Consider the following 27,994-nt stretch of genomic DNA (forward strand, 5'->3'; position numbering starts at 1 on the left):
CTGAGCCCTGTAACGCCGCTCCTGGTAGCAATACTGGAATATGAATGTAAGATAGAGTAGAATGAGGATGAGTTTTGTCCTCTATGATATTTCGAATGCCAGAGTTGCGATACGAGCCCAATGGAGCTCAGAAGGAAACCGCTGGGCTGTATACTTTTGACAAAGACTGTACATATACTGAGCCCTAAAGAAGTTGGGGTGTGCCTTTGCATGGCTGGAGTTAAAAAATGACCTAGTGGCTTCATTATTTTGAGACTGTGTATTGCTTCAGTCGAAAAAGGTTCTACAGTTTCAACTAGCACCAACCAGCATTCTATCAAAGCAGCTAAAAGCCCTACTACAATACAGTGAGTACCCACACAAAAGGAACCCTGAGGTATGTGCAGAAACAAAAAAGAAGGGCATAAAAATGTTGAAGTGTGCTTCAATGCTCATCATTTCACTGTTAACAGATGCTACAATAGCCTGGGCACTCAAACCCATAGTGCTTGAACCCACTGGGCTAGGCATGATATCTTAGAACCCAGGTAATACAGTAACAGCAAGAGAAATTTCTAGCAAATGAGAAATGCATGACCACAAAACTGTCATGCTGGCCTGGCAAGTGCATGGGCATGTCCCTGGCAACCAACCCTTGAGATGGCATGAACACTTAATACGGACTAACAAACCTTTCCTTCAATATCACTGCTCTCATCACAAGAGTATCCTAAAATGGGGCAGCGAGAACAATTATTCAGGACAAGGAGCTGCTCCCTTCACTAATGCACTCAGACTCTGAATAGCAGAGCTTCATTCTCATTTCCTCGGGGAGTATTTCATGAAATGCATGACGGCATCTACAGAGTACACGATCGCAAACCACGGCTGCGAAACGATGACAAACTAGCACTCCCAGCAGCAGGGTCAGGAGGGGATTGCAACGAAGCCCGACATCCCCCGACTATTTACACTGCACTCAGTAATAAGAAAATGGGGTTGTGCTCAATGGGAAAATGTTGCTTGGCCTAACACGTTCGTGCCAGTCTGGCTCGGTCAGCCTACACTGCCTCCGTGCCTTAAGGACGCAACGTCTACCATTTGAAAGCTAAGCAAGTCCAAAAACCATCCTAGAACGCATCACTCGCCTACACAGACCCGTTCATTGAAAAGACCTAAGTAGCTTTCTCTCAACGTTTTTACAAGTGCAGCATAGAACCATTGATTGAAAAGACCAATGCGCTTCCATCTAAACATTTCAACAGAACACTGCCATAGCAATGCAAGGTATCTCAATGTTGGCATTCTTAGCCATAACAGTGCACAAGTACCCTCAGCTCAGACCTCACGGTTCTGAACGAGCAAATTGGTCCACATGGTTCTTCTTTAACAGTGGATAACGACAGTGTGAACCATGGCGCTCAGCACAGGAGGACAGCAAAAGAAGAAGAAACAAAAAACTTGACCACAACACAACCACCTTTTTGCAGCAGTGAGCAAAAAAAGCACATCCTGCAATGATGACATCTGGCACGTCATCAATGCAGGACTGGCGTCTGAACATGGATCTACCTGAACAGGGAGGTGCTGTTGATGCTGCTAAAACTCTGTGGGAAATATATATAAAAAAAAGAGAGACTGCCATACTGTACAGCATGAGCCTACTCTGCTTCAGCTGCAATCGCGCACACTTTGTGCACCGCTGCTTAAGCGCAACTTGGCAAGGAATTTGTGCCTCTTTTGATTCGAAAAACAGTTCACCTAAGCGTAACAGCCCAACTATCAACGGGGAATAACTTCAGACCACTCCGCTAGCATGACCCACGGCTCCAATATTGAATCGGGTTCAGTCTCCTGACTCGATTTATCTGTGCATCACACGCAGAGGCAAGAACTTCCGCTTTTGACACATTGAAAAATGCCAAAGGCTGCCATAATGTTTTGCTGGAACTTTCACATCACAAGCAAGGGTGACGTGAGGCACCTTTCCCTATGCTTTTCTTTAATCATAGGCTCGCATTGATCTATACTCTCTATAAAAGCGACTCTTATTCTGCCGTTCCTGACCAGCTGCCCCAAACAACCGTAGGCACAGCTGCCCCAAACAACCGTAGGCACAGCTGCCCTGTCTGCACTGCAGTCCCCCTGTGCAGCAGAGTTTAGTTGACTTTCTTGGCAGGCTCCTCCTTGGGCAGCCTGGGCACGGCCTTCATCACTACCACCGACAGGGGAAACCAGCTCAGGTAGACGATGTGTCCAATCCAGTAGACGCGGCTGTACGCCTGCAAACACACGCAAGATGCGCACACATTACTGACCACCCCTGGAACAACTGCACCCCCACATTTGGTCGCCAAAATATTCTGAGGCATTGCCATATGCTTGTGTCACTCTCTGTAAGACCTGTTCAAGAGCTGGTACATCCTCCCTTGAATATTGGAAGGAACAGAGAAGTACAGGAGAGATGAATGGAACACAATGTTGAATAGTAAATAACTAACCACTCTACCGGCACAGTCATGTGTTTGGACTATGTCAGTCTGCACGTGGCTAGCCTTGATACAGGCTGTGTGCAGCTGACCTCCTCACCACTGTGAGCCTGTCTCTTCCCACCTATGCACAGGGACAAATTTGTCCGGCTATGCAGCCAAAACTACTGAGCCGAAACGCAACAGTTCACTGCGCAGCAGAATACAGTCCCTCCAAAAGTATCGCTGATCGTGCTCTGGAATATAACATCATTACGAAATTATTCATTTTCATTACATAATGATTACACAACAATACAAGCCAGTACAACATTAGTCTAGAGCATTATATAACTTCAGTACTATATGTAATGCAGATGCTGATCGCTGCAGCATCTGTCAAGAATCCCACAAAACATACGTCGGCTGCGTCTGCAGCATCTACCCACCAGTTTCTGTACGCTTTTGCAATCCGCTTGTTTCGACAATGTACGTAGTGTTGAATATTCATTAACCGCGAATTTACATTCACTTAGGCCTTCAGTGACGTAAAAAAACACATTTCTGTGTCATTGGCGGCTCAACAACTATTACTTCAATCTAGTAAAGGCAGAAGTGCCACAAAAACTACCGTGAATTTAGGCTCACTTGGGCCTTGAGTGGTGTAAAACACATTTCTGTGTCATTGGTGGCTTGAAAACTATTGCTTTAAGTAAAGGCGGAACTGCGACAAAAACTGTCCACAAGTACAGCAAATCTTCTCCACAAAGTGACACTGAGGACAAATTGAAGCTGGCTTTATCAATGGGGTAGGGCATCACAGCGACAAAGACACCACTTCCAACAAAAACGGAGCTTTCATTTGATACGAGAGACCGAACACTGAAACACCACAGGTGCCACCATGCATGTGCTCGCTGCTGCTTTTACTGCTCTCAACAAATTAAAAAGAAACAAAAAAGATTTAGTGTTCTAGAAGCAGGGCTCCCACTCTGCCGAGAATCTATTGCCCATAATCGCACCTGACATGGCCAGGCAATGATTAGTCAGCGGCTTGTGTGACATCACGCGACCATGTCATGGCCAAATTTGTAGGAGCTGCCAACTAGGGCAGCACTTTTGAAGCGAAAAGCTTCACTACGAGGGTCAGAGCCGAGCTTTGCGTATGCCGTGACCGAGTGACGTCATGCGCAGCGCAGGTGGCCGCAGTCGTCGCTTCACTACCCGCGTCAGACCGCAGCTTCACGTGGCTCGACATAGCCTAGTTCTGCGCATGTGCGTGACGGCAAAGCCAAGGCCAGCTTCGCAGCCCCCTCGCCAAGCTCTGCCGGCGTTGCCTAGCAAAGCTTGAGGGGTGAGCGACTCCTCCTCATTAAAAAAAAAATTAGTCTCCATCTGGGAATCGAACCTCCATCCCTTGGATCCCCAGCCGAGCGCTTTACCGTTGTGCCGGGGCGTGAAACACTCTTCATAATTCCGCTTCTCTACCGCGAGGATGATAGCGGGATTCCGCGAGTGACAGATACTGCGATTGGCGTGCAATTTGAAAGTACCAAAGACTAAAATAGTTAAGCCACTCAATTAGGGTGACATCAAGGATGTGATGTCACCGATCTGCTGTCAGCTATGAGGACGAAGCGAGAATGAGTGCGATCCGACGCCGCCGGGCGGCGCTTCTTGCCTTCTGCGAGTGACATCATCATCATCAGCCTGATTGTACCCACTGCAGGGCGAAGGCCTCTCCCATATTTCTCCACTTAACCCGGTTCTGTGCTAGCTGCATCCACTTGACCCCTGCGAACTTCTTAACCTCATCCGCCCACCTAACTTTCTGCCTCCCCCTGCTACGCTTTCCTTCCCTTGGAATCCAGTTTGTTACCCTAAGCGACCATCGGTTATCCTCTCTTCGCACTACATGTCCTGCCCATGTCCATTTCTTCTTCTTAATTTCCACTGGAATGTCGGTAACTTGAGTTATTTCTCTGACCCACTCTGCACGCTTTCTATCTCTTAATGTTACCCCTACCATTTTTCGTTCCATAGCCTTCTGGGTTGTCCTCAACTTAAGTAGAACTCTCTTGGTTAGCCTCCAGGTTTCAGCCCCATAGGTGAGTACAGGCAAGATGCAACTGTTGTATACTTTCCTCTTGAGCGATACCGGTAAGCTGCTAGTCATAATCTGCGAGTGCTTGCCAAATGCGCTCCATCCCAATCTTATTCTTCTTGATATTTCCTTTTCATGGTCCGGATCTGCGGTTACTATCTGTCCTAAGTAGACATATTCGCCTACTATTTCCAGTATTTCGCTACCTAATGTAAACTGCTGTTCCTTCTCGAGGCTGTTGAACATTACCTTAGTCTTCTGCATATTGATTTTCAAGCCTACCTTTCTCCTTTTTCTGTCTAGGTCATCAATCATTATTTGCAGTTCATCCCCCGAGTTGCTTAGCAAGGCAATGTCATCAGCAAATTGCAGATTACTGAGGTATTCTCCATCTACCCTTATCCCTAACTGCTCCCATTCCAAGTCTCTGAATACTTCCTCTAAACAAGCTGTGAATAGTACTGGGGAGATTGTGTCTCCTTGCCTAACACCTTTCTTTATGGGAATTTTGTTGCTCTCTTTATGTAGAACTATGGTTGCTGTGCAGCCACTATATATATCTTCCAGCACTTTCACGTACGGCTCGTCTACCCCCTGATTTCGCAATGCCTGCATCACCGCCGAGGTTTCAGCTGAGTCAAATGCTTTTTCGTAATCAATGAATGCTATGTATAAGGGCTGGTTATATTCCGAGCATTTTTCTATCACCTGATTGATGGTATGGATATGATCGATAGTAGAGTACCCTTTCCGAAACCCTGCTTGATCCTTTGCTTGATTGCAGTCTAAGGTTGTCCTGATTCTATTAGCGATTACCTTAGTAAATACCTTATACGTAACAGACAGTAAGCTGATTGGTCTGTAAATTTTAAGGTCCTTAGAGTCCCCTTTCTTGTGAATGAGGATAATGTTTGCATTCTTCCATGCTTCTGGTACCGTCGATGACACCAGGCACTGCGTATACAGGGTGGCCAGTTTTTCTAGCACGATATCCCCCCCCCGTCCTTCAGCAAATCTGTAGTTATCTGATCTTCTCCAGCTGATTTCCCCCTTTTCATAGTTTCTAGTGCTTTCTTGACCTCGTCCTTGGTTGCTGGTGGAACGTCTGACTGTTTTTCCCTACCGCCAATCTCATTACGGTCCTGACTACTTTGGCTACTGTAGAGATCTGTATAGAACTCCTCGGCTACTTTGATATCTTGTCCATATTAGTGATGATGTTGCCCGCCTTGTCCCTTATCGCATACATCTGGTTTTTGCCTATGCCCAATTTCTTCTTTACCGCTTTAAGGCTTCCCCCGTTCTTTACAGCATGCTCACTTTTCTCCATGTTATACTTCCTTATATCGGCCACCTTGCGCTTATTGATTAGCTTTGATATCTCGGCCAATTCGATCTGGTCTGTTGGATTGGAAGCTTTCATACTCTGCCGTTTCTTAATCAAATCTTTCGTCTCCTTAGACAGCTTACCGGTATCCTAACTATCCTACCGCCTACTTCTACCGCGCACTCAGTAATGATATCTCTGAAATTATTGTTCACTGCCTCTAGGGTAATGTCGCCATCCTCAGTTAGAGCTGAATACCTATTCTTTAGCGAAATCCTGAACTCTTCAGCACTCCCCCTCACCGCTAATTCGTTGATGGGTTTCTTTCTTACTAATCTATTGCGTTCCTTCTTCAGATTTAATTCGGGACCTCACCATCCTGTGGTCACTACATCGAACTTTCCCGATTACCTCTACATCCTGCACAATGGCGGGGGTTGAACACATTATGAAGTCGATTTCATTTTTAGTATCTCCGTTAGGACTTTTCCATGTCCATTTCCGGTTCTTCCGTTTGCTGAAGAAGGTATTCATGATTCGTAAGTTATTGCGCTCTGCAAACTCAACTAGTAACTCCCCCCTGCTATTCCTAGAACCAATGCCATAGTCACCTACTGCCTTGTCTCCTGCCTGTTTTTTCCCTACCTTGGCATTGAAGTCGCCCATTAGTACAGTATACTGCGTCTTTACTTTTCGCATTGCCGATTTTACATCTTCATAGAAGCTTTCAACTGCCTGGTCATCATAACTACATGTAGGTGCATAGGCCTGTACAACCTTCAGTTTATACCGCTTATTAGGCCTAATTACGATGCCTGCAACCCTCTCATTAATACTATAGAATTCATCTATATTACCCGCTATATACTTATTGACAAGGAAACCTACCCCTAGTTGTCGCCTCTCTGGTAAACCTCGATAACACAGTACATGCCCATCCTTCAGTACAGTATATGCCTCATTCGGCCTCCTAACCTCACTAAGCCCTATGACATCCCATTTCATGCCCCCTAGTTCCTCTAACAGCACTGCTAAACTAGCTTCACTAGCAAGGGTTCTAGCATTAAACGTTTCCAGGGTCAGTTTCCAATGGCGGCCTGTCCAGCGGAGCCAGGCTTTCTTAGCACCCCCTGCTGCGTCACAGGTCTGACCGCCGCCGTGGTCAGTTGTTCTGCAGCCGCTGGTGACTGAGGGCCGGGGTTTTATGGAGCTTATCATAGGAGGTTGTGGCCAATTACTGCACCAGGGTGGCCAACTCCTGTTCTAGTGAGGGAGTGCGTTGCCGGAGGTGTTTACCGGCATCAGGTCGCACCCCAAACCTGTATATGCAGTTCCATCGACACGCGGATTTTTTTTTTTTTTTTTTTTTGTCATCCGGTGGAGAATTGCGCGGCACCGGGATTTGAACCCCGGTCCTCTTGCATGCGAGGCGGATGTTCTACCGTTACGCCACCGCTGCACCGCTGCGAGTGACAGATGCTGTGCTTTTCCTTTCCAGTAAACGAATTATAAAATGTCCGTTAACTTAGACGTGCTCGACATGGAAGCCAAGGAGAGTTTACCTGCTGGTGAACGGTGCAGAAGACAGGAGAAATTAACTTCTGATCCCAAGGTAGTCACTGCTTTTTACTACATATATCTAGGCATAGCAGAGCTAAGCCATCTTTCATTTTTTTTTAGAAGGGAGCGAAACCCACAGAGACTCTTGAATACCGGGTAAGACATGCTTCTCCTAGACGATGCAGACATGTTCATATGACTTGGTCAAAGCGGACTTTGTATCTATGTCGGGTGCACTTTCACATAATGCAGCACACCACAACTGCCTGCATATGGGCATGCGTGACCCGAAACCGATGTAAATAGTGAAATGAAGTGCTAGCGCACCTAATTTGGATTTGATCTCAACTCTAGACCAGCCACTATATTAGACCGTGAGCGCTACTACTCCAGGGGCACGAATTTGGAAATCAACTGCCTATCCTGCTTTGGCCTTTAAAGGGACACTAACCCAAATATGTTATCAAAATCTAATAAACGGCATTTGGTGATACTGTCGCCGCATATCCGGCAGCAAAAATAGTTATTGCTGAGATACTGAGATAAGAAGTTGAGGTTTTTTTTTGTTCCCGCCGGTGGAATTCAAACTGTTTTCTCCTACTACGTAGTAGGGTAGGATGACGCACACTATGATGCAAGAGGAGACTCCGTGATTGCTGGCGCATGGAGAATACTTAGCATGTGTGTGCCGAGTCATAATCTTCATTCGATAAACGCTTAGGGTAGGTGCATCTGCTGCTCCGAGCTTATATTTCAGGCGCCGGAGGTCCAATATGAAACTATAAGAGCACACACAAAGTGCCCGAGCTGGAACATAACCGAAACTGAAGTGGGCACCTGTGGCGCCGCCAAGCATATCTTTATATTTGCCTCGCAACATTTACGTTGTCTTTTCACCGTCGTTTACATGTGATAAAAGCATTTTATCATATTAGAGACAAAACCTACAACCGCATTGAAACAGGAAACATAATTCGCATTTGTCAACCTCCGGGATCCCTTGCGTGTCACACGTGGTTTGTAGTTGAGAGTCTCGGCCGTTTCGGCTGTGGTGGCGATACCTGTATTCCTGTTCTTCCTCTTTACTACCTTACAACAGCTCTGTTTTCAGTAAGAGTGGCTTTTTTGCAATCAGGAACTGGCATTCTATCGATGTGAGCCCACTTCATTTTTCTCTTTAAGGCCGACAGAGGCCAAATCGATATTGCTCCTTTCCTTTCCTATAAAACAACTTGTAAATTGCAAACTGTTTTAATTTGTAAAAAAGATGTTTTAATTTTTTTTGCTTAATTGTTAATTGCAAATTGTTTTAAACGTAATTTGCAGTTGGTTTTAACAAAGGAAAGCACATTCTTTATTGCTTAATTGTTAATTGCAAATTGTTTTAATCGTAATTTGCAGTTGGTTTTAACAAGGGAAAGGCACACTATGTCACTTCTGGTAGTGAAAGAAAAAAGAAAAGAGGTTCCGTAGTGGAGGACTACAGAAAGATTTCAGTTATCTAGGAACTAGCGATGGGGGCTAGTTAGTAAGATACGATTTTGAAAACATAAAACTACGCAGGGGACAAGGCACAGAAAAGATGCTACACTAGTCCTGTCTACTTCTTTTCTGTGTCTTGTCCCCTGCATAATTTTATGTTTTCAAAATCACCTCGTACACACATCAGCCAACCAAATCAGCTTTTCGCTAACACGGCCCTACGTAAATAAAGGCACCTTGCCGAACAACGCCGTCTTGGCACTCACCTCAATGTAGCGCTGATGCGAGAGCAGCACGAAGGGCACGATGCAGTATCCGAACATGACGAGCACGTACACCTTGAGGAAGAGGAAGCGGGGCAGCCGCAGGTAGGGGTGGTAGATGAGCTGCTTGAGGCGCGGCAGCCGCTCGATCAGCTCGAGGGCGTCGCGCTCAAACTTCATCACAATGAACTCGTTGAAGAAGCAGACGTAGTAGCCCGAGTGCAGGCCGTGCCACAGCGCCAAGAAGAAAAGGGCGCTCAGCTGCGACAGCTGCTTGTTGCCCAAGAAGCGCAGCCGCTTGAACACGTACCTGCGTCCACAAAAGCATCATCAGCCCATTTGTTGGTTTTAACAATTAAAGGACGCACACCAAAGAAGAAAACGTTAAGAACTCACTGGTAAATCCCCAAAAAAGATGTGAAGGCAATAGCATGTGGGGATCTCTCTGCGTAAAACTCTTGCGCGAAACCCCTTCACCTTAGATCATCATTTTTCTTGCTAACTTTCAAGTTCGCTCAGGGATAACTGGCTCAAAGATAACTCACATCCTCTTTCGCTATGACACAAACTCGCCATCTTCCAATGCGACAGTGACCCGGGCTCTTTCAAAACAGCTGTCACAGTAATTTTCCATATGCTAGACATACGAGCCACTTCCGTCTTCGAAAGGTGGCCAGCGCAAACTTTGGTCAACTTATCAGCATCAGCCATCTTGTGAAGCTCGAACAGTCTCTTCCAAGTGGTCAGATGGCCCATCATCGCAACACAATGTATGCAGCACACACGACAATGAAATAATGCGCACCACAAGGCAATCTGACGGCCTAAGGTGCGGTTAGAAGCCAGAGCAGGTCGGTGGCAGCGTTGTCTTGACGAAGTGGTCGCGTGATGCCCCGTATCAAATGGCATTGGCTGTTTCTTTCTTGTCTGCATTTATTCTTTTCACTACTGCGTGAAGCCTTTTTTGTTTGGTTCTTTCTGGTTTAAGTTCCACTGACCAGATGCAAATAACGAAGGCCATATATAAAACGCACCAATTTTTACTTTTTTTTTTCCTTATGCTCTGATCCCTATCCGAGATGGCGGACTGTTGGCCCACCACTAGTATGTGCATGCTACGTGCACATGAGTGTGTGCTAAAGTGGCGGTCTCGTCTACCGGTGTCATCTGCTGCACCGGCAGGGAAGGGCAAATTAGCATGCAAGCACATACGAACCGGCATCTGCACAAAGTGTGCAGGGATTCTAGAAGGTCTGAGGATTTATCTTGAGCGCATAGCTAGTCGCCCTATACAGCTGGCAATGCAAATGTTTTGCAAGGGCACAGCCAACGAAGCAGGGAAAGCAGCAGTGCCTTCGCGAAGGTGCGTTTCTGATGCAAATGCCGTATCTCCATGTGCTGCCTGCACCAAAAAAACCTGAAATTTTTGTCGCTTTTTTCTTTCTTTCGTCAGAAGACCTACGCGGATGGGTGGAGCACCCTTGGCCAAAGTTTCATTCACTGTACGAGAAGACAAATGACGTGCCTTAATACTGTTCATTTTATCGAAGAATTATCGTAACTAGAGTTCATCGTAACAGGAGTCTACTGTAATGGCTTTCACCTGACTGCCTGCAATATGGATAAGTTCTTGAAAAGCTAGAACTGTGCATCATAAAAAGTTTTTCTTTGGTGTACATACACTGCTGATAGAGGGTGGAGAGTAAGCATACAGTTCAAAACCATATACCGTATTTCGCATAATGCTCGCACTCGCGTAATGCTCGCACCCCCAACATTGGCAGTCAAAAATTAGAATTTTTTTTTTCCTCGCATAATCATCGCACCACCAATTTTATCACTGCAAGAGTCATCTGCTAGTAGTAACAAGCGCCATCTTTGGAGCGCTACTGAACCTAGCTGGCCTTGTTGTGTGCACGTGCCACCAGGCGGCGATAGCAAGCTCGGGTAGATCATCATTATCGGTTAGTTCCGTCTTTTTTTTTTTTTTTTCTTTTTTTTACCTCCATGATGCTTGTAGCAGTCACCATTTGGCGAGGTGTCTTCGCACCTCGTTTTCATTGTTCCTTCGTTCCGTTCGTGTTGCTTGCTTTGTTCCACTGTCTACCGTGTTCTTGGTGCCGCATCACGGTGGGGCGGTACACAAGTTATACAACTGCTTTTAAGCTGAAAGCTTTCGAGTATGGGCTACAGCATGGCAACCGCGCTGCCAGCAGGCACTTCGGCATCAACGAGTTCTGCGTAGCATGGAGGCAGCGACTGCAGTGTCGACACGGAGCAGTCTCTGATCAAGAGTAGAACTGTATGGTCTGCTGTGAGCATTATACCACGAAACGCGGGAGTGATGATGAGGCTGCGTGCGGTAAATAAAGTGCTTTAGCGATTTGTGCTTTTGGCGACGCCGTACTTTTATAACAAGGATAAGTTCTGCTTGAAAGTAATGTTGTGGTTATATTTACAATAGTTGACCTACGAATCCCAATTCACACCTATTTAAATTTGCTTTTAGCGCTCCAAAACATTTGCTCGAAAATTTTCCCTGCATAATTATCGCACCCCCCAACTTAGCATCAATTTTCGGCGAAAAAAAGTGCAAGCATAATGCGAGTAAATATGGTACAAGCAAATGTGCTAAGTGCATCTGAATTTGAATTTCATTTGGATGAAGTGACATTAGATGATTGAACAGCAGTTTATATATTTCATCTCGGAATACATTGTTTCAGTTCTGTACCATAGAACTTTAGTCATAGATTACCAACAAGCCCATCATCCCTACCCCATTTGATAACCAGCACTGCATTCAACAAATGGTGCAAGACAATTTAAACAGCACAATTTCCTCCTCATGAACCCCTTAGCCCCTTACAAGCTGCTTGTTCCTTGGTGCCAGCAACGAGTACACAGAATGAAACTTGTTGATCGTGCAGTTCGTACACATTTCTGCGTAATAAGGGTGCGCAACAAGACCAAGCAAGAGACGGCAACACACAAAGAAGAGACAAGAAAAATGGTTAACAGCACCTCTCCCGTTCCCCGTCTCTGCTGCACAAACCTGCTACCCAGAAAGTTCATGGAGTCATTCCCTCCCCACTGCCTGGCAGACATACACTGTTTCCTTCGAGATGGTTTTGTCACCTCTCCCTTGGGTCCACTGCCAAGTGTGCCACAAAGTCAGGCAACAGTGCTCCCACAGTTTTTATCTACCTTTAAATCGTCACCACCACCATTATACAAGCTGAGCACACCACAGTACACAGACCTTCCACAATGGTTCCCAAACCACCTTTTGTCTCATGGCAGATGTGGCCAACCCCACTAATCATGGTAGATTCCGTGACCTTGCCACTCCCCCTCATTCAGCGCCACATTCATTACCAATCATGGCATATTCCATGACCTTGCCACTTCCCCTCATTCTGCACCACATTCAAATGTTTTTTACCAATCATGGCAGATTCCGTGACCTTGCCACTCCCCCTCATTCTGCACCACATTCAAATGTGTTTTTTTACAAATCGTGGCAGATTCCGTGACCTCCTCCCCATTCTGCGCCACATTCAAGTGTGTTTTTTACCAATCGTGGTAGATTCATGACCTTGCCACTCCTCTCATTCTGCACCACATTCAAATGTGTTTTTTTACCAATTGTGGCAAATTCTGTAACCTTGCCACTTCCCTTCATTCTGCACCACATTCAAATGTGTTTTTTACAAATCGTGGCAGATTCCGTGACCTTAATTGCCACTCCCCCTCATTCTGCACCACATTCAAATGTGTTTTTTACCAATTGTGGCAGATTCTGTGACCTCGCCATACCCCCTCATTCTGCACCACATTCAAATGTGTTTTTAGGGATGCACTGATGTTCCGATATATGTACTAGTTTTGGCATAACAAACACGAGGGGGGGGGGGGCAACGTTTAGAAGTGAAACTGAATTGCAGCTTTTAGTATGGGAGGCAAGTGCATACGAGCAAGGGACAGAGGAGAAGAAATAAACGAGACTCACTGTGCGACCCAGAGGTTGGTGTTGATGTTGAAGGACTTGATGAGGTCGTCAAAGGTGGTGGCCGTCTCATAGCGCCAGACAGAGATGTTGACGCAGCCGTTCCAGAGGTCATTGCCATTCTCGTCCCGACCATTGTATGTCAGGCCCGCCATGATGCAGCTGCCTTCCTGTGAAGACCAGGGGCAACATCTGTGTCAGCAACAGCTGGTCACACATCAGAGCTAAGGAGTCAGTAGGTTGCATGGCGGTGTACTGAACAATGGAGCCAGCTCCTCTCCTGACAAGCCAGCAGATTTAGTGACCTCTTCTAGTGAAAATATCAGTAAAACTGAGTGCTACTTTGATTGGCTTGGTTTACGAGATTTAACGTTCCAAAAGTGACTCAGGCTATGACCATGAAGACACCGTAGTTGAGGGCTCTGGAAAATTTGGCCCCCAGGGTTTTGTAACATGCACTGACATCACACACCACACAGACGCCTTGCTTTTCGCCTCCATCGAAGCAGTCGCCACAGCCGGAATTCAATCCAGCACCCTTGAGTGCTGCTTTGTGCTAAATATGTGCTCTTGCTCAGAAAAAGTTGACCATTGGCAAGTGTTGCAGCCACCATTAATGACAAGCACACATGTGAACACAAGAGGTCCATGATGGACTGAGAACAGGCATTTAGACTGGCTGAGTATTTAAATTAGCAGGTATGCACAATTGAGAATGTCCTAAAGAATGTGACATTAATTTTATTGCATGGCTGTGATTATGCTCATTTTGTTATCTTCAAGGATCAGCATCGATGTAGTAACTTCTGCTAAATTTAAGGAATGCTCACAGAACTCGTGTTGAGTTTGAATCCATCCTTTGCTATCATAACAAAAGCATTATAGATTCCGCAAAAAAACTGCATCATGGTCACACAAGAGTTAAACCTTCACGAAAACATACCTCCAAATGACAGCACAAGGCATTAATAGCAAAGGAAAGCAAAAAGCATAACCAAAGGACAAGCAGACAAAACAATCCCTCATATCAAGGCGTAAAACACAATGAATGCTCTTTCAAGTGCCTTCCGGTTGTCCAGGACCAGCAAGGGTGGACCAGACATGTAGCCTGGGACCAGACTGACATGTTGCCTTTAGGTGTTTTCAGCACAACAGTTGGATAAGACAGCCCTCAGAATGGCTGACTTGTGTCACAGACGTACACCACGAGGCTACTGCAAACCTACTGCTTGTGTGTGGTCCATCCTTCAGTGGACAGCGCACAGAGATCAGTCTTCAAGACGGGAGATCAGTGAACGTTCAAGACGGGAGATCAGTGAACGAACGGTCGACATGCACAATGTGACGGAGAGAGCACCCCACTCACCGAGAGTAGCCAGCAGGCAACGTACTTGTGCAGCACGATCACCTGCCACATCCCCATGAGCAGCAACCGCGTGGCTGGACCACGGGCCTGCACACAGGTGGACAAAAAGCAACAATGCTTCAACCACCCCACACACCACCATGCTTCACTCCTTCATCCCTTCCGCAATTAGTGGCTGCTTATTTACACCGCATTGTTTGTGAGCCAGTTTCTGAACTTTTCCCACTGACATCGGGGCAACACCAAAGGTTCAATTTTTGGACCCTTTAGCAAACCACGTTTACAATGTTACTGTTGCCAGAGTACCAGAAGCCTGTATGCCACCAATCTGCATGCACAGGTCGTCCTAATGGCGCCATATCGTGCCACATGCCTGGCAGCTGGTTACCAGCCTGCCACATTGCGACCAATCGGTGCGTTGCACTGACGGCGAGAGAGCTCAGGGTACTCTGGCAACAGTAACATGGCACACGGCGGCGTGCAGTAAGGTTTTGCTAGTTTCTTTAAGAGCGTGCTCTAGCTAGCAACTAGTTTCTTCTTTTCAGGCAAAATTGAAATCCTTCATCCTGCTATTAATGCCCTTATGCCTACGAGCCAACACAGCATTAGGTTACTTCGCAAAGCTTGGCAGCATGTCTTCCAATCATTTTGTTGCTGATCGATTTATCCATCCGAACTAATTTCTCTCTTTATTTTTCTGCATTTCCTGCACCACACTTTTGGAACGCAAGGTGATTACACAATCTCTATAGTGTTTAAATCAGAGATCATGATTTGCTAGTGCTATATTTTCCAATTCTATTTTGACAGTTTGTATGTGCTGGTAAAAAATCAACCATTCGTGTTTTTCGTTCTAAGACCAACCAAAATAGCTGGCCTGGACATGTTACTTTGGCCAAAAACTATACTTGTTATCTGTCAAAATGATAGATGGTGCCTGAAAGTGGTAAGCAGGCATAAGTACACCATTACACTTAAAACCAAGGCTTTGAGTTAAAATGTAGCTGCTAGCAATGAGAAAAATTCAAAACAAATGGGTACAGCGTAGAGCTGTCAAGATAAGACTACATTTGTAGCATCAGCGCCCTTTCTCAAAGCAGCCATAATATACAGTGCAATCAAGTTGCAAATTCAAAGCGCTTTCCCTTGAACTCATTTCTTCAACTGTATAAGACAGGTGTGCCATGTCTTCACCACAGTTTACTTTGGAGCACATATCGAGTACTGAATATTTGTTTACCGTAAAAACCTGCAGATACGAGGTGTGATCTCTGGACAGCAAGCATGAAATAAAGAGTTTTTGCCCGTGCATAATGCAAGTTAGTAAAGCTCACCAAAAGCACTTATTTGCACTGCATTTTGTGGTGCGAGGCAAACGCACCCAGCGTTTGCGCGTTCCAACCCCACCTCGCCCCAAACATCCAACAGGGCCAAGCACATTCATGCGCCAGTGCTGGCTCACTCCCCTTCTAGCACCAACACGCTTGATCAGAGAATTTCACGCATCATGAGAAAAGCAGCGACAACAACAACAGCTCACATCTGCCCCGGCAATTGTGCCATAAGGTCCTCCGGTTGTTGTAAACCGGTATGCCGCAACCAGCTCGAGCACAGGACGGCAGCGCAGAGCTGCCAGCTAGCCGCGCTCATGCCTACTCACGTCTAGCACCACATGGCTCATTCACAGTTGTTGCAAGGTAAGTGTCTTTGATATTCTCTCTTTTTTTTTTTAATTTGTAAGCTGGGGGTGGGGGGTCGACTCAGATTCCTATATATTCCTAATATATTCCCAGTCTTTATGGCAGTGTGCCATGTGCCTAGTGCAACACGCACCACCCGGTGTGACAGCATGAACGAAATTCTTGCACTGTGCAAGCAAACTGGGATACTGGGTAGGCATGCCATGGTTTTATTGCTTCTGCTTTTGTTTAAACCTGCTTCGTGCAAGCACAGTGCAAATACATAACCTTCACACCTGCAATTCGTTAAAATTAACATCTTAGAGATCTCAAAAGTCAATTCATTTTGTTGCACCAACTGCAACTGCAGCGATGTACCTGCCCGTCCCATTGCAGAGGGTTGCAAGAAACAAAGCAATTAAAAGTGTAAATTGTGGGGTTTAGCATTTTGAACCAATATTTAGCCTGGACACTGTAGCAGAGCGCTCCGGATGATTTTAAGCTACTAGAGTTTCTTTAACGTGCACCAATATTGGACAGCACACTGGTGCCTTTCATATTAAGTTTCGTTTTTAACAAGCCAGGCTGCATCCATGCCACCAATCACTGCACTCAAATTTAACAGGCTGAAAGAAGTCCACCAGCCAGTGGCCCATAGCCTCTTCCAGGTATGGCTCGTAGCCACAAAGCTACCACAGAAAAAATCAAACGACAGAAGCTGTACACAAGATCCCAATGCACAAAACACAAGTGGCTGAGCACCCTCTTCCCACCATCACAGTCACTAGAGACCCAAAAGGAAAACTCACCGCATACTCGTCCGAGAGCAAAAACTTCTCGTCCACGTACCCCGACCCAATCAGGCTGAGCAGCAGGCAGCATATGCCCAGGGCCAGCCGGGACAGTGCGGGCAGAATGCTGCACACAGGTGCAAGGCACACCACATGGCTCAACTCCAACGCAGTCACATCATTAGACACACTATCGGCACAGACAACGGCTGCCCAAACTTGTAAAACATGGGCTCAGACTTTGCGCTGGACAGTCAATGCCAGGTACATGTGCCGCCAAACTGCGCGCTGCCTCAAGAGGGGAAATCTGTGACAGCAAAAATGTACTCTAGATTGTAGCGCAGCTTGCGCATGCAAAGCCCGCAGACACCCCACAATGGTGTTGAGAGGTGGAAACCAGTTGCCTTAACATTCATGCCAATGCTTTCCACTCACAGAACCTTTTATTAAGCATGTCTAACGGCACAAAGCAGCCATGTTTTTGACCTGGAGTTAACCTCCACAACAACTTTTTCTTCTCACCACAGCAGCCAGTGCCAAGAAGCGAGAACCATGAGATGTGAATGTGAAATTGGGAACGTAGCGCTGCAGGAAAGCAGCCACGACCCACTCACCAGGAGGGCTTGACGGCCTTTCCGTGGAAAAAGTGCCCCTGGGTGAAGTCCAGGTAGCGCTTCATCGGGAACTGCACACGCAGAGCGGCACATGGTTCTCAGCAGCTGACCATCCAAATGACAAATAAAAAACGGGGAAGGGGGGGACATTAAAGCTCCACCATAATGTGACAGTGTTAACGGCTCCAGTCTCTGGCTTTACTGCTCTGCTTGTGGATCATTTGCATTCATGCACTCGCTTCATCCCTAATCCTTCATATGTGCCCCTACTACCTCACAAATACACTTTAGCACACAGTTCTAAGTTACAATTATCACCTGAAAGACCATCCAACACAGATACAAAGCCCCGCTTAAGCAAGTCATTCGAACATGCCTCCAAGGCCTACAGGTCCGATTCAGAATGCAAGAGTCCTGGAGGGTTTGATCCCCCTCACCCCCACAACTTTAGGTTGCCTTCTACTGCATGATTCCTGCTCCCCACCAGTTCCCTCCAAGTGCAGCATCCATTAGCTGTCACCAAAGCTGGCAGGCAGCACTCCTGTCCCAAGGCCCGTCTTGCACAAGAAGCCTTGCACGAATTGTACTATGCTGAAAGTGTTTTCTGCCCTTCCTACACCTGCAGTTATTAAATGCCAGCTAAATGCTCTTTTTCTTCAAGGTTTCTCTCCCCATAGACCTGCTTATGTGAGACTCTAAACCAATCAGCAGCCCAACAAACAACCGACCCTAGAGAGACTGCCTCACACAGCCGTGCTAGAAAAGGTGCCCATACCAGGAAACATCCCACTGTCTCCTGAGCACATGGGTGCTCCCATGAGTACGTCTCCCTCTTTGGTCACACACTTTCATTCCCACAAAGGTGGCCCAACCGATTCATTGTCGGATGAACTAAAGTGCTTCTCTAAAAAAATATCGCCCTACCCCCAAACACCAGTTCCATCCATCTCTGTGTACAAAGAGCTGAATGGCTCGGACAAGTTCAGCAGGGGTGAATAGACAGTGAGGGTGATGAGCTCATGTCATGATAGAGTCGGAACATCTGGATTTAAGGGTTGACGCAAAATGTTAATACCTCCCGTTTGCTGTTCCCATGGCGGATCCTCATTTCCATACAGGCACTCCGCTACTCGCTTTATCATAACCCCTTAAATTGTGACTCAATTATCTCACACATACTCCTCAGCATGCAGTCATAAGCTACCCTTTTATGGAGAGACCCCATGACATAGATGTGCCTGTGTAACCTGACTCGGGATACAAGAGCCCTGTATCCCAAGTCCTCAGCCTTGTCATATAGTCGCGTGACGGCACGCAACCCACTGGCCAGTCTGTGCCTGACCATGCGACCAGCCAACCACCACCCGACACCAGCACGGTTGTGATTTCACGCTCACAGTATCGACGATGAGAAACGCCAACTGCGGCACCAGATTTTCAGCAGAACAGGGGTGACACCACAAATGCACAGCTGCAAAATGTTAGACGTGCTACGTGCGACACCCCATGATTACAAAACCTAACAGGCAGATAGAGGGCAGCACTTCCACTGTTGCTCCCCTGTGTGCTATGCTTTCCAAACTACTTGAGAAAAAAATAAGCACTAACAACCCACCAGTTCCGACCACTGCCAACCGGCCACTCCCAGGCCCAGGGAAAGAAAGCGTGTTAAGTGTTTTTTTCTTGGGCTCACGTTACACCATGACTGAGTTTACCTTCAATCACATGCTCAATTAAAATTGATTGGCAACCACACTGCAGAAAACTCTGGCAGACACAGCAAAGCAAGAGCAAAGAGGAAAAATTCCGTCAGTTCCACGAATTCAAACTCCTGCTTGCTTCCTCAAACCTCTTTCAAAATTCAATTTATTATCAGTCTTGCCTTAAGCTCCAGCCATCATTTGATCTCAATTTTGTCCGTTCAGTTGTCAACGATTAATCTTGTATACGTGTGCATACTTGGTCTAAATTGAATAAATGACTCACTTTGTCGGACAAAGCACTAATTCTACTTTGCTCCCGAACGAGCGTAGTCAGCTTCTAGGCTTCACATCAAAATCAAGACGGCACAAAGGAGAGCAGCGCAGAAGGCACTGCACAAAACAGCCCCCTCGGTTTCGGCCTCATTGTCGATTAGGATAGCAGTGCCGCCAAACCTTGGCCAGCATCTACAGCCATGCCAACGGGCCGCCAAGCAATGCTGCATGGGTTGGTGCAGAGAGACGTACCTGTGGGCCGACGAGGAACCCGCCAAAGAAGTAGGAGTGCCCCATGACCTCGAGGAAGGTCGGCACGTTGGCGAGGGCAGTGCGCTTCTGGTCATGCGGCAGCGCCTCCTGAAGGCACAAGCAGCACAGTTGGTAATCAAGAGTCCTACAAGATCCACAGCGGTGCTTCAAAGATTGACGGCATCCACATGGACTACAGTTAGGAGCCAAGAAGTATGCTTCCTTCAAAAGGTGCATGCAGCTGCAGCTTGAATTCTTATTTGTAAATGAAAAAAAAAAAAAACTGACTCTTGTAAAGTTGCATAAGGGTTTTCTTTTTCCCATCTTTCAGGTTCCCACAAGAGCCTCGTGGTACATATACAAAGAGCCATTACAGGCTCTGCACCAAGCATCAGTGATCAGTCCAACAGCAATCATCTCACGACCACCCAAAAAAGAAGTCAGAAGGCAGGGTTTGCCTCAAGTGCAATGCACAGAACTCGTTACATCAAGACATGTCCGATAGGACTTTGTACAAAGCAGTCATTGCAACAACAAAAAGAAAGCATCAATGTTAAAAGCAACAGCTCTACATGAAAGCCGCCATGCTGCAAAGCGGGACATCGTGGGGTACGCTGAGCAAGTGCACTGCGGCCCTCTGACTACAAGCGCAAAGCGACACTGCTAAAATGCAAGAACATGAATGTTCCAGCGCAGCATCTCTGACCCATCATCAATGTTACTGCACAGTGTTGAACAAGTGAAGCACACAGCAGCCCACAAATCGAAAGCGATTACATTCACAGTTGAGCGTGACACACATACAACAGAGGCGCAGGCTGCTTTGAGCAGTACACCCAACTATAAGACAGACCAGCAGCAGCACAAATGCAGACGTGACAGTAGCGCAGCACAAAATCCAGCACTCGCACCTTCCATCTTCAGGCTGTCTGCTCCAGTCCTGCTTGAGTCCTCTGTGACAAAAGCTGAGCGTGTGCATAGTTTTCGGAATATTCGACGTCTTAAAACCTTTGCGACATCATCAGGTAAGCAAATGCTATAATTTTGGTCTTTCCACCCTCATCGCTGATCCTGAGGTTGAGGGTGAGAGAGGGCATTGCATCCAGAGATTAAAAGCTGAAGACGAGGAAGAAAAGCTCAAAATAAGGGCATTTGACCACCTCTCTGCACCCTACACGATGCCAGAGGTGCAAGAGTGACCAAAGCTGTGCTCACCACAAGCCGCCAGTTTCCTCTTTACTAGACGCCGATGACACACAGCTAGCAAGCGTACGTGCCACTAACTGCGCAGGTCTAAGCCTGAGCTTGAGAGCATTTTGCTTAGTTGACAGAAGGAGGTGCCCACAAGCCAGCAGAGTTTGACATACACCCTTTGGGTGCTGTGCATTTTAGCAGCAAATTAATGCGCAGCTGCAAGGCAGGAAGCCCTCCCCATTAGTTAAAGTGCACTGTGTGAACACAGCAGTAGTTCTCAGTGCAGTCGCCAATGCCAAGCATCGCAAGCACGGAGAAAGCAGCGTGCCTGCGCACACGTGTGTGCAGCAAGCTTGTGGCGGTGCGAGGAGACACTGGGAGAGAAAGCGCGCGACAGTGAGCCTCACAAGAACTGAGGCCTCTCACCTGCTGTTTTCCACTGGACTGCTACCAAAGTCAGGGCACACATGGGAGAAGAAGAGAGAGAGAAACGAGGGCAGAGTCATTGTGCACCTCGACAAGCTCCGATGTGTAACCATAGCCTCCAAAGGTGAGCCACACAGGGCAGGGTTCCATGCACCCTCAGCCCATCTGCACCTTCACTGCATTCCACACACACGCGGCTCCCTGGGGTCACTGGTTTTGTGGTGTTATGGAGAGGGACATTGCACGTTAACTTCATTGCAGGACCCAAACTCGGGATGTCACCCAGGAATTTCCCTCGCACCAGGCAAAGATTCATGCATAACTGCGCACGTTCATTGTTTAAAATAGAATTGCCATGCCTAATCTGAATCTAAGGCATGGTCACAATGGACAATAGCGTGTCAACTTAGCTTATGGCATGGTCACAACAGACATTGGGGTGTCAGCCAGCTACTCTAGATGCAGCCACAAAGTTTCCACTCTACACTGCTTAATGCAAGCCAAGAGAGTAAATTATGGCAAAAGAGTGTACAACATGAAGCCTTCATTGATCAAAATCCAATGGGACATGAGGAAAAAATTAAGCATAAGGGCACCGAACCCAACAAATCTGAAATATTGCTACAACCTTGATGTGAATTGTAGCTTCAGGTTAATACCCCTGTCACATTTGCAATTTCGATGCCTATTGAGGCAATGTAGATTGAACTCAATTGAACATTGGCCCCTGCCATACTGCATTGAACTCAATCGACATCGACTCAATGCGGTTCACGAATGGCCATTGGAATGCCAACGGACATTGAGAGCAGCCCCGCACTCACCCTAAGATGAAAAACAAGAAACTTAAACGAAACAATTCCTGCATTGAATTATTTAGAGTACATTATTCAGTCCGTCGACTCGTTTTTCGGAAATCAATATGATCGTTCTGTAGAATGCGCGGTGTTCAGTTGTAAACAAACTGATGCTGTTCTATCTATAGCTGGTGAGTGGCAGTGTGGCGTGCCGTAGCGTTTCGATAACATTCGCCGTTGAGCAGGCTTTGCGACAATCGGGACCAAAAAGGGCCCTACAAGTGCTTCTAACGATAGCAACAAATGCAGTGAAGACAACCGCCAACCTGTGGCAGCGTCGCCGGCGCAAAATGAATGCGGCGAGTGCACATCGTTAGCCCATCGTCGTTCTGCTGTTGCTTGCCTGTGGTGCCTGTGGGTTGAGCCGAGCTATGAGGTATTTGAATATCCTTCTCCGAACAAACTTTCAATTAAAATAGTACTCTGTGCAATACCCGCCTCGTTTTCTCCTGCTTCACTTCATACTTTTGTTGGATGCTGTTACCTGTGGCGCCATCTGTCGGATAACACGCTCACTCCTCAATGGTCATTGAAATTTGCCGTGTGGCAGCGGTGCATCTCGATGACCCTCGAAAATTTTGATGGCCGTTAACTAATGGGCACTGAGATTGCCCACGTGACAGAGGTATAAAAGAAGGTGCAAACAAGTTTGTGGGTTTTGACAGAACCCTGTTGTTTGTCGATAGCTTTCACATCAACAGAATGTAGCCTAGTTTCATCGAACATTATGAAGTGCATTGCAATGCAAAGAGCTGTAAGGAGCAAGTACACTCATTCAAGTCCCTTCCTTCCACATCTGTTTGAAGGGCATAAAAAAGGCTGACAGCCAGCCCAAGCCCAATATTTATTTACAAGCAATTTCGATTAAGCAGAGGCTTGCATTTCGATTAAGCAGAGGCTTGCACATACCTCCGCAATGCAGTTAGCACTTTGGTGCTGCAACTATGCTGAAGACACTAACAAAATTGACAAGACAAACATGAGGCCAGCTGGAAACAGCATCGCCGAGAGTGGCACTGTACACTGTTTCCACTTGGGCAACAAGCGAAGCGACTATGATCTACTTGTCGCAGTGCACTTCACTACAGACATACTTCCTGTATATGCCATAGGACTTCTGTACAGGAAAGTTGGCAGTTGAGGATGCTTCGGACAATCAGCATTACTGCCACTGCACTAGTAACAACAAAAATAGCCACAAATCACAGAATTTCTTCAGGAAGCCAATAGAGTGAGCTGCTCAAAGGAAACAACACGTGCAGCCTCAGCAGCTTACGCGTTGCAGGAATACTGCAAACAACAACACTTATCCAGTAACTAGTTGGTGTTTAATGGAGGAACAAGTTGGTCAGCAAGCTGCTTGCGATGCAGGAAAGATAAAAACACTGATGTCCACTAGCATTTTTTTTTGTGTGTGGCATTGGTACATAAAAAACAAACTCAATGTAGTTGGAAGTCAGCGCTTTGTGTTGTTATCCCACCTTAGGGTCTGAACCTCTCATGCGGTGTATATCCAAGTACCTTCAAGCACGGTATTTACAGCAGCTTGGTTTGGTTTCGGTTACAGGGTTTAACGTCCGAAAGCGACGAAGGCCGTGAGGAAAGCCGTCATGCCGCAATAGTAGGCTTCAGAAATTTCGACCACCTTGGGTTGTTTAACGTGCACTGGCACCCAAGTACATACATAGGCACCTTGCTTTTTCGACTCCATCAAAAAGAAGCCAAGAACTGATCTCACGTATTTTGGATTCAGCAGCAAGCACACTGAGCCACCGCTGTGAGTTACGACAGCTGTGTTCAGATGCCAAGATAAAGGTTTGACACACAAACTAGGGATCCCATACGACACGACAGGTTACTTAACTGCCTGCACTGCACATCTACACAGCTGAGACAAGTGAAAAGTAGAAATGACATGAGATACTACCACAGTCGAGTGATCTGCAATAGCTTCAGCCACCTAGAGTTCGTCAACATACGCCGACATTTCACTTCACGAGGGTGATTGCACATTTCACCTCAGCGGAGAGGAGATCACTGTGACCACAGCCGGATATGAGACTACACAGCTTTGGTCCACTTGATTTCCACAAATTACCTCATCTCATCCACCCATCTCACTTTCTCATGCTCCCGGCTAAGCTTGTCTTCCCTTAGAATCCACAGTGTCACCCTTCACTACCATCGCTTTACATAACTTCGCGTTACATGCCCTGCCCATCTCTTCTTCCCGATTTTGACTAGACTGTCAGTAACTACCATTTCTTCCCTGACCCATCTTGCATACTTCCTGTTACACCCATTATTCTATACGTTCCTAGCTCTCTACGTCACCCTGACTTAAGTTGAACACCTGTCGTCAGCCTCTACGTTAGTCACGTAGTATGTGCCAGTATGAGAGAGCTCATAAACATCTCTTCAGAGATACTGGTAAGTTCCCATTCATAATCTGAAAGCATCTGCCAAATGCTCCCCAGCCCATTCTAATTCCATTAGCTATTTCACTCTTGTGGTTCGGATCTGCAATCACTACCTGCCCCAAGTAGATATATTCCCCTAACACTTCCAACACCTCATCGCCTATCATACATTGCTGTCCCCTTCAAGGACTTTTGATCGTTACTTTAGTTTTTCATATCCCTTTTGAGACCCATCATTCTGCTTTGCCTATTGAGCTTATGCACTGCAATTCATCGCCTGAATTACATACCAAGGCAATTCATTGGTGAATCGAAAGTTACTGAGGTATTCTCCCTTAACTCTCCTCGCTATCTGTTCCTAAATCAGATCTCTGAATACCTGCAGTAAACAAGTGGTGAATAGCAGTCGAAAAACTGCCTTTACTTTCATTACAGATTACTATGATGGTCGTGGAGCCACTTTAGATATTACCCAGTATTTCCACATACGGCTCTTCCATACACACAGTTCCGCAATGCCTGCACGACTGCTGAGGGTTGGAAGTAAAGAGATAAGAAGGAAGGAGTTAGGCAAGGACATACCAGCCAGCTGTAATGTTGAATCCCTGGTAGTCAATGTGAATGTGCAGCGCTGCCTTAGTTGTTTTTGTTTTGTTTTTTTTAATCAAGATACCAAGACACAAATCAAAGTGGTCTCAACGTGCAAAGCTTCGACAGATTGAAGACAGCATCTAGATGTACAATGGCAGTGCACAAGAGTGGCCACAGATGCAGCTTACTTACCACGATTTCCTCACTCTAGGACAGAAAGAAAATAATGTCTACAAGGGGCAGCCCAGTGTCACATTACAGTAGAATACCACTTAAGCGAACATCAATTAAACGAAGTATCCAGTTGTACAAACTTTACTAAATCCCCCCACTGAAGCTCCATTGAATGCTATGCAAATGCACTTCATTTTAACGAAATTCAGTTATTACTCATTTCAGTTCTACAAACATTTTCCACGGTGTCATCCTGTGTCTCCTACGTCATATTGAGCACTTTTACAAGCACAACCCACATGTTTTATCGCATATTTTTTACATTCAGAATCGCGTTTCACTGCCGCGTGACGAAAAGTGGCCGTTATTTAGCTTTCCACAGAGTTGGCTAATTAAGCAAGCTTGAAGCCAGCCGAATTGATAGCTGGCTTTTCATGCTTTTCACAGTCGTAGCCATCCATAACCAGAGCCTCAGACTTACTAGGTCTTTTAGCTCCAAGAAAGGCGTACGTATACACGCTGGTTAACCATGGCCTCTAGAAGCAGCAATCTGCTTGGAAAAAATGAAGGCCTTTGCTGCCCAGTGGACCGTTGCGCCGGAAAAGGTTCATGCGAGCTTGCACAAAGTGACTGTGTTCAGGACCACTGTAGTCCGAAGTTCAAAAGTGCTGCAAATTGTTGCTGCATTCTTCGCTTGCAAATGAGCGCAATGACAAAGAAATGGTTTGAGATATGATTGGAACACCTGATGTTTCTGTGAGCTAATGGAAACAAGCTTCTATGCAATTAGTTCAGTTAAGCGAACTTTCACTTCAAAAAACGTATTCTGAAGGTTCCTTGAAGTTCGTTCAAGTGAAGTTTCACTGTACAATGCCAGGACAATGCCAGGGCACAAGAATGACCACAGATGCCGTTTACTTACCAGGACTTCTTCACTCTACGATGGAAAGAAGAAAATAATGTCTACCAGACACACCCCGTGTTATATTACAGATCACAAAAAGATTCAGAAGGAAGCTTGCGTCCCGTCAAGACTGCAAGCACTCTCCGCACTCACCAGGCACCACCTACACAGGGCCCTCAATGTGAACACGCAAATTAGAGCTCACTAACCCCCCTTTTTTTAGACATCGCATTAGCTAGAGTGAAGAAGGATGCTTAGATTAGAAAATTTAATATACTCCCCCCCCCCCCCCTTTCTTTTCCTATGTTTTTGCATCGGCATCTGAACGAGACGGGCGTGAGAAATAACAATTTGTTATTTATTTGGCAAACATCTTCCTCAACGTGATTGCAGTGCACTTGAAGTTCTAGCAGTGACAGCCTTCTTTAAGCTCACTGCGACTTCCATCAAGTATGCAACACAGCTGACACTAAACAATGCAACACGGACCTGCCAATGCCTGTGAAATCTGCCGAGATCCGCCAAATGGCTACCGATTCCAGGTCCGCGTAACAACACGGTGATAGAGTAATCAAGGTCGCTTTCGGCCGGCATTTTCCGTCGTGCGCCGCCAGCTGTCGTGCAGTGTCGGAACACAGCAACGTTAGAAGCTGGAGATCTCGTCGCAGGCACCGCACTACCTCGGGTCTCCAGTGGCTCCAGCTCGACTGAAGGAGCAAGCGCTCTGCAGGATAGCCTTGTCTACACTCTCTTCCTCACAAAAAAGGGGGTGCTCAGATTTGCATGCAAACTTTTTCCCAAAATTATTTTGCGAAGCTAGGGGGCCACTCACGGAAATATGGTAACACTTCAAACCAACGAGCAAGCATCATGTGCTGCATCACGCACCAAACACAGGGCCCAAAGCGTACCTGATATTTTCAAAACATGCACATAGCATGGTGAGGCCGCCAGAAAGAATGAAAACTAAAATGCTGCTGCCCATACCACTAAGTACAAAGGGCTCGGCCCAACATAGAGTCAACATTAAAACAAGAGCACTGAGCAGAAAACATAAAACTCAGGCAGGAATGAGAAGTAGAACACAAGCAAGTTGCCAGCTTTTAGAGCTAGCAACTAATGAACCCTTAGTGAGCGCACAGAGTCGATTATGTATTGGCATGCCAGAAAAAGAACATCTGGCAGCTAGCTGCCCGCTAACAGACCTTGAGCAGCATCAATGCAATTCAGTGGTGACCACTTAACCCAACTGCCCTATTGCTATATGACAGTCACAACTTTCTCTCCTGCTGCACAAGAACATTATTCCAGCTTGCTTGCCCAACCACTCCGGGAGAACTACTCACGACATGGGGCAGACTCCACCCAGCACTCTCAGCACACAAGTCTGAGCACTGGTCATAAAGAAACGTCAACGTAATAACCTGTGCGTACATAGAGAGCATGAGACCCCAACAGCAGAGGAACGCATCCAGCTGACTATCAAGTTATTCCCGTGGCTAGTTAGAAGGGAGATTGCAATAAAAATAAATACTAGCGCAGCAAGTGCAGAAGAGCA

The 27,994-nt window shown here is 46.4% G+C and overlaps 1 protein-coding gene across 3 annotated transcripts in view; it reads right to left on the reverse strand.

Moving 5' to 3' along the window:
* Positions 1-253: 253 nt before the first annotated feature.
* Positions 254-27,994, reverse strand: part of nes (lysophosphatidylcholine acyltransferase 3 protein nessy) — a 49,524-nt gene continuing 21,783 nt past the window's right edge. Inside the window, exons 6-13 of one of the 3 annotated variants that reach the window (XM_084598135.1) lie at positions 21,491-21,508; positions 19,871-19,978; positions 17,643-17,713; positions 17,047-17,155; positions 14,559-14,645; positions 13,196-13,362; positions 9,187-9,493; positions 254-2,261 (exon numbers count right to left, since the gene is read on the reverse strand). In XM_084598135.1, the coding sequence (XP_084454261.1) occupies positions 2,139-2,261; positions 9,187-9,493; positions 13,196-13,362; positions 14,559-14,645; positions 17,047-17,155; positions 17,643-17,713; positions 19,871-19,978; positions 21,491-21,508 (990 nt within the window). In that variant the 3' untranslated portion in view covers positions 254-2,138. Of the gene's footprint in view, positions 2,262-9,186; positions 9,494-13,195; positions 13,363-14,558; positions 14,646-17,046; positions 17,156-17,642; positions 17,714-19,870; positions 19,979-21,490; positions 21,512-27,994 lie in introns of all 3 variants that reach the window. The other 2 variants (XM_084598134.1, XM_084598136.1) reach the window with 2 other exon arrangements.

Source organism: Amblyomma maculatum, chromosome 3 (assembly GCF_055883805.1).
Source record: "Amblyomma maculatum isolate TAMU_Amacu chromosome 3, ASM5588380v1, whole genome shotgun sequence".
NCBI lineage: Eukaryota > Metazoa > Arthropoda > Arachnida > Ixodida > Ixodidae > Amblyomma > Amblyomma maculatum.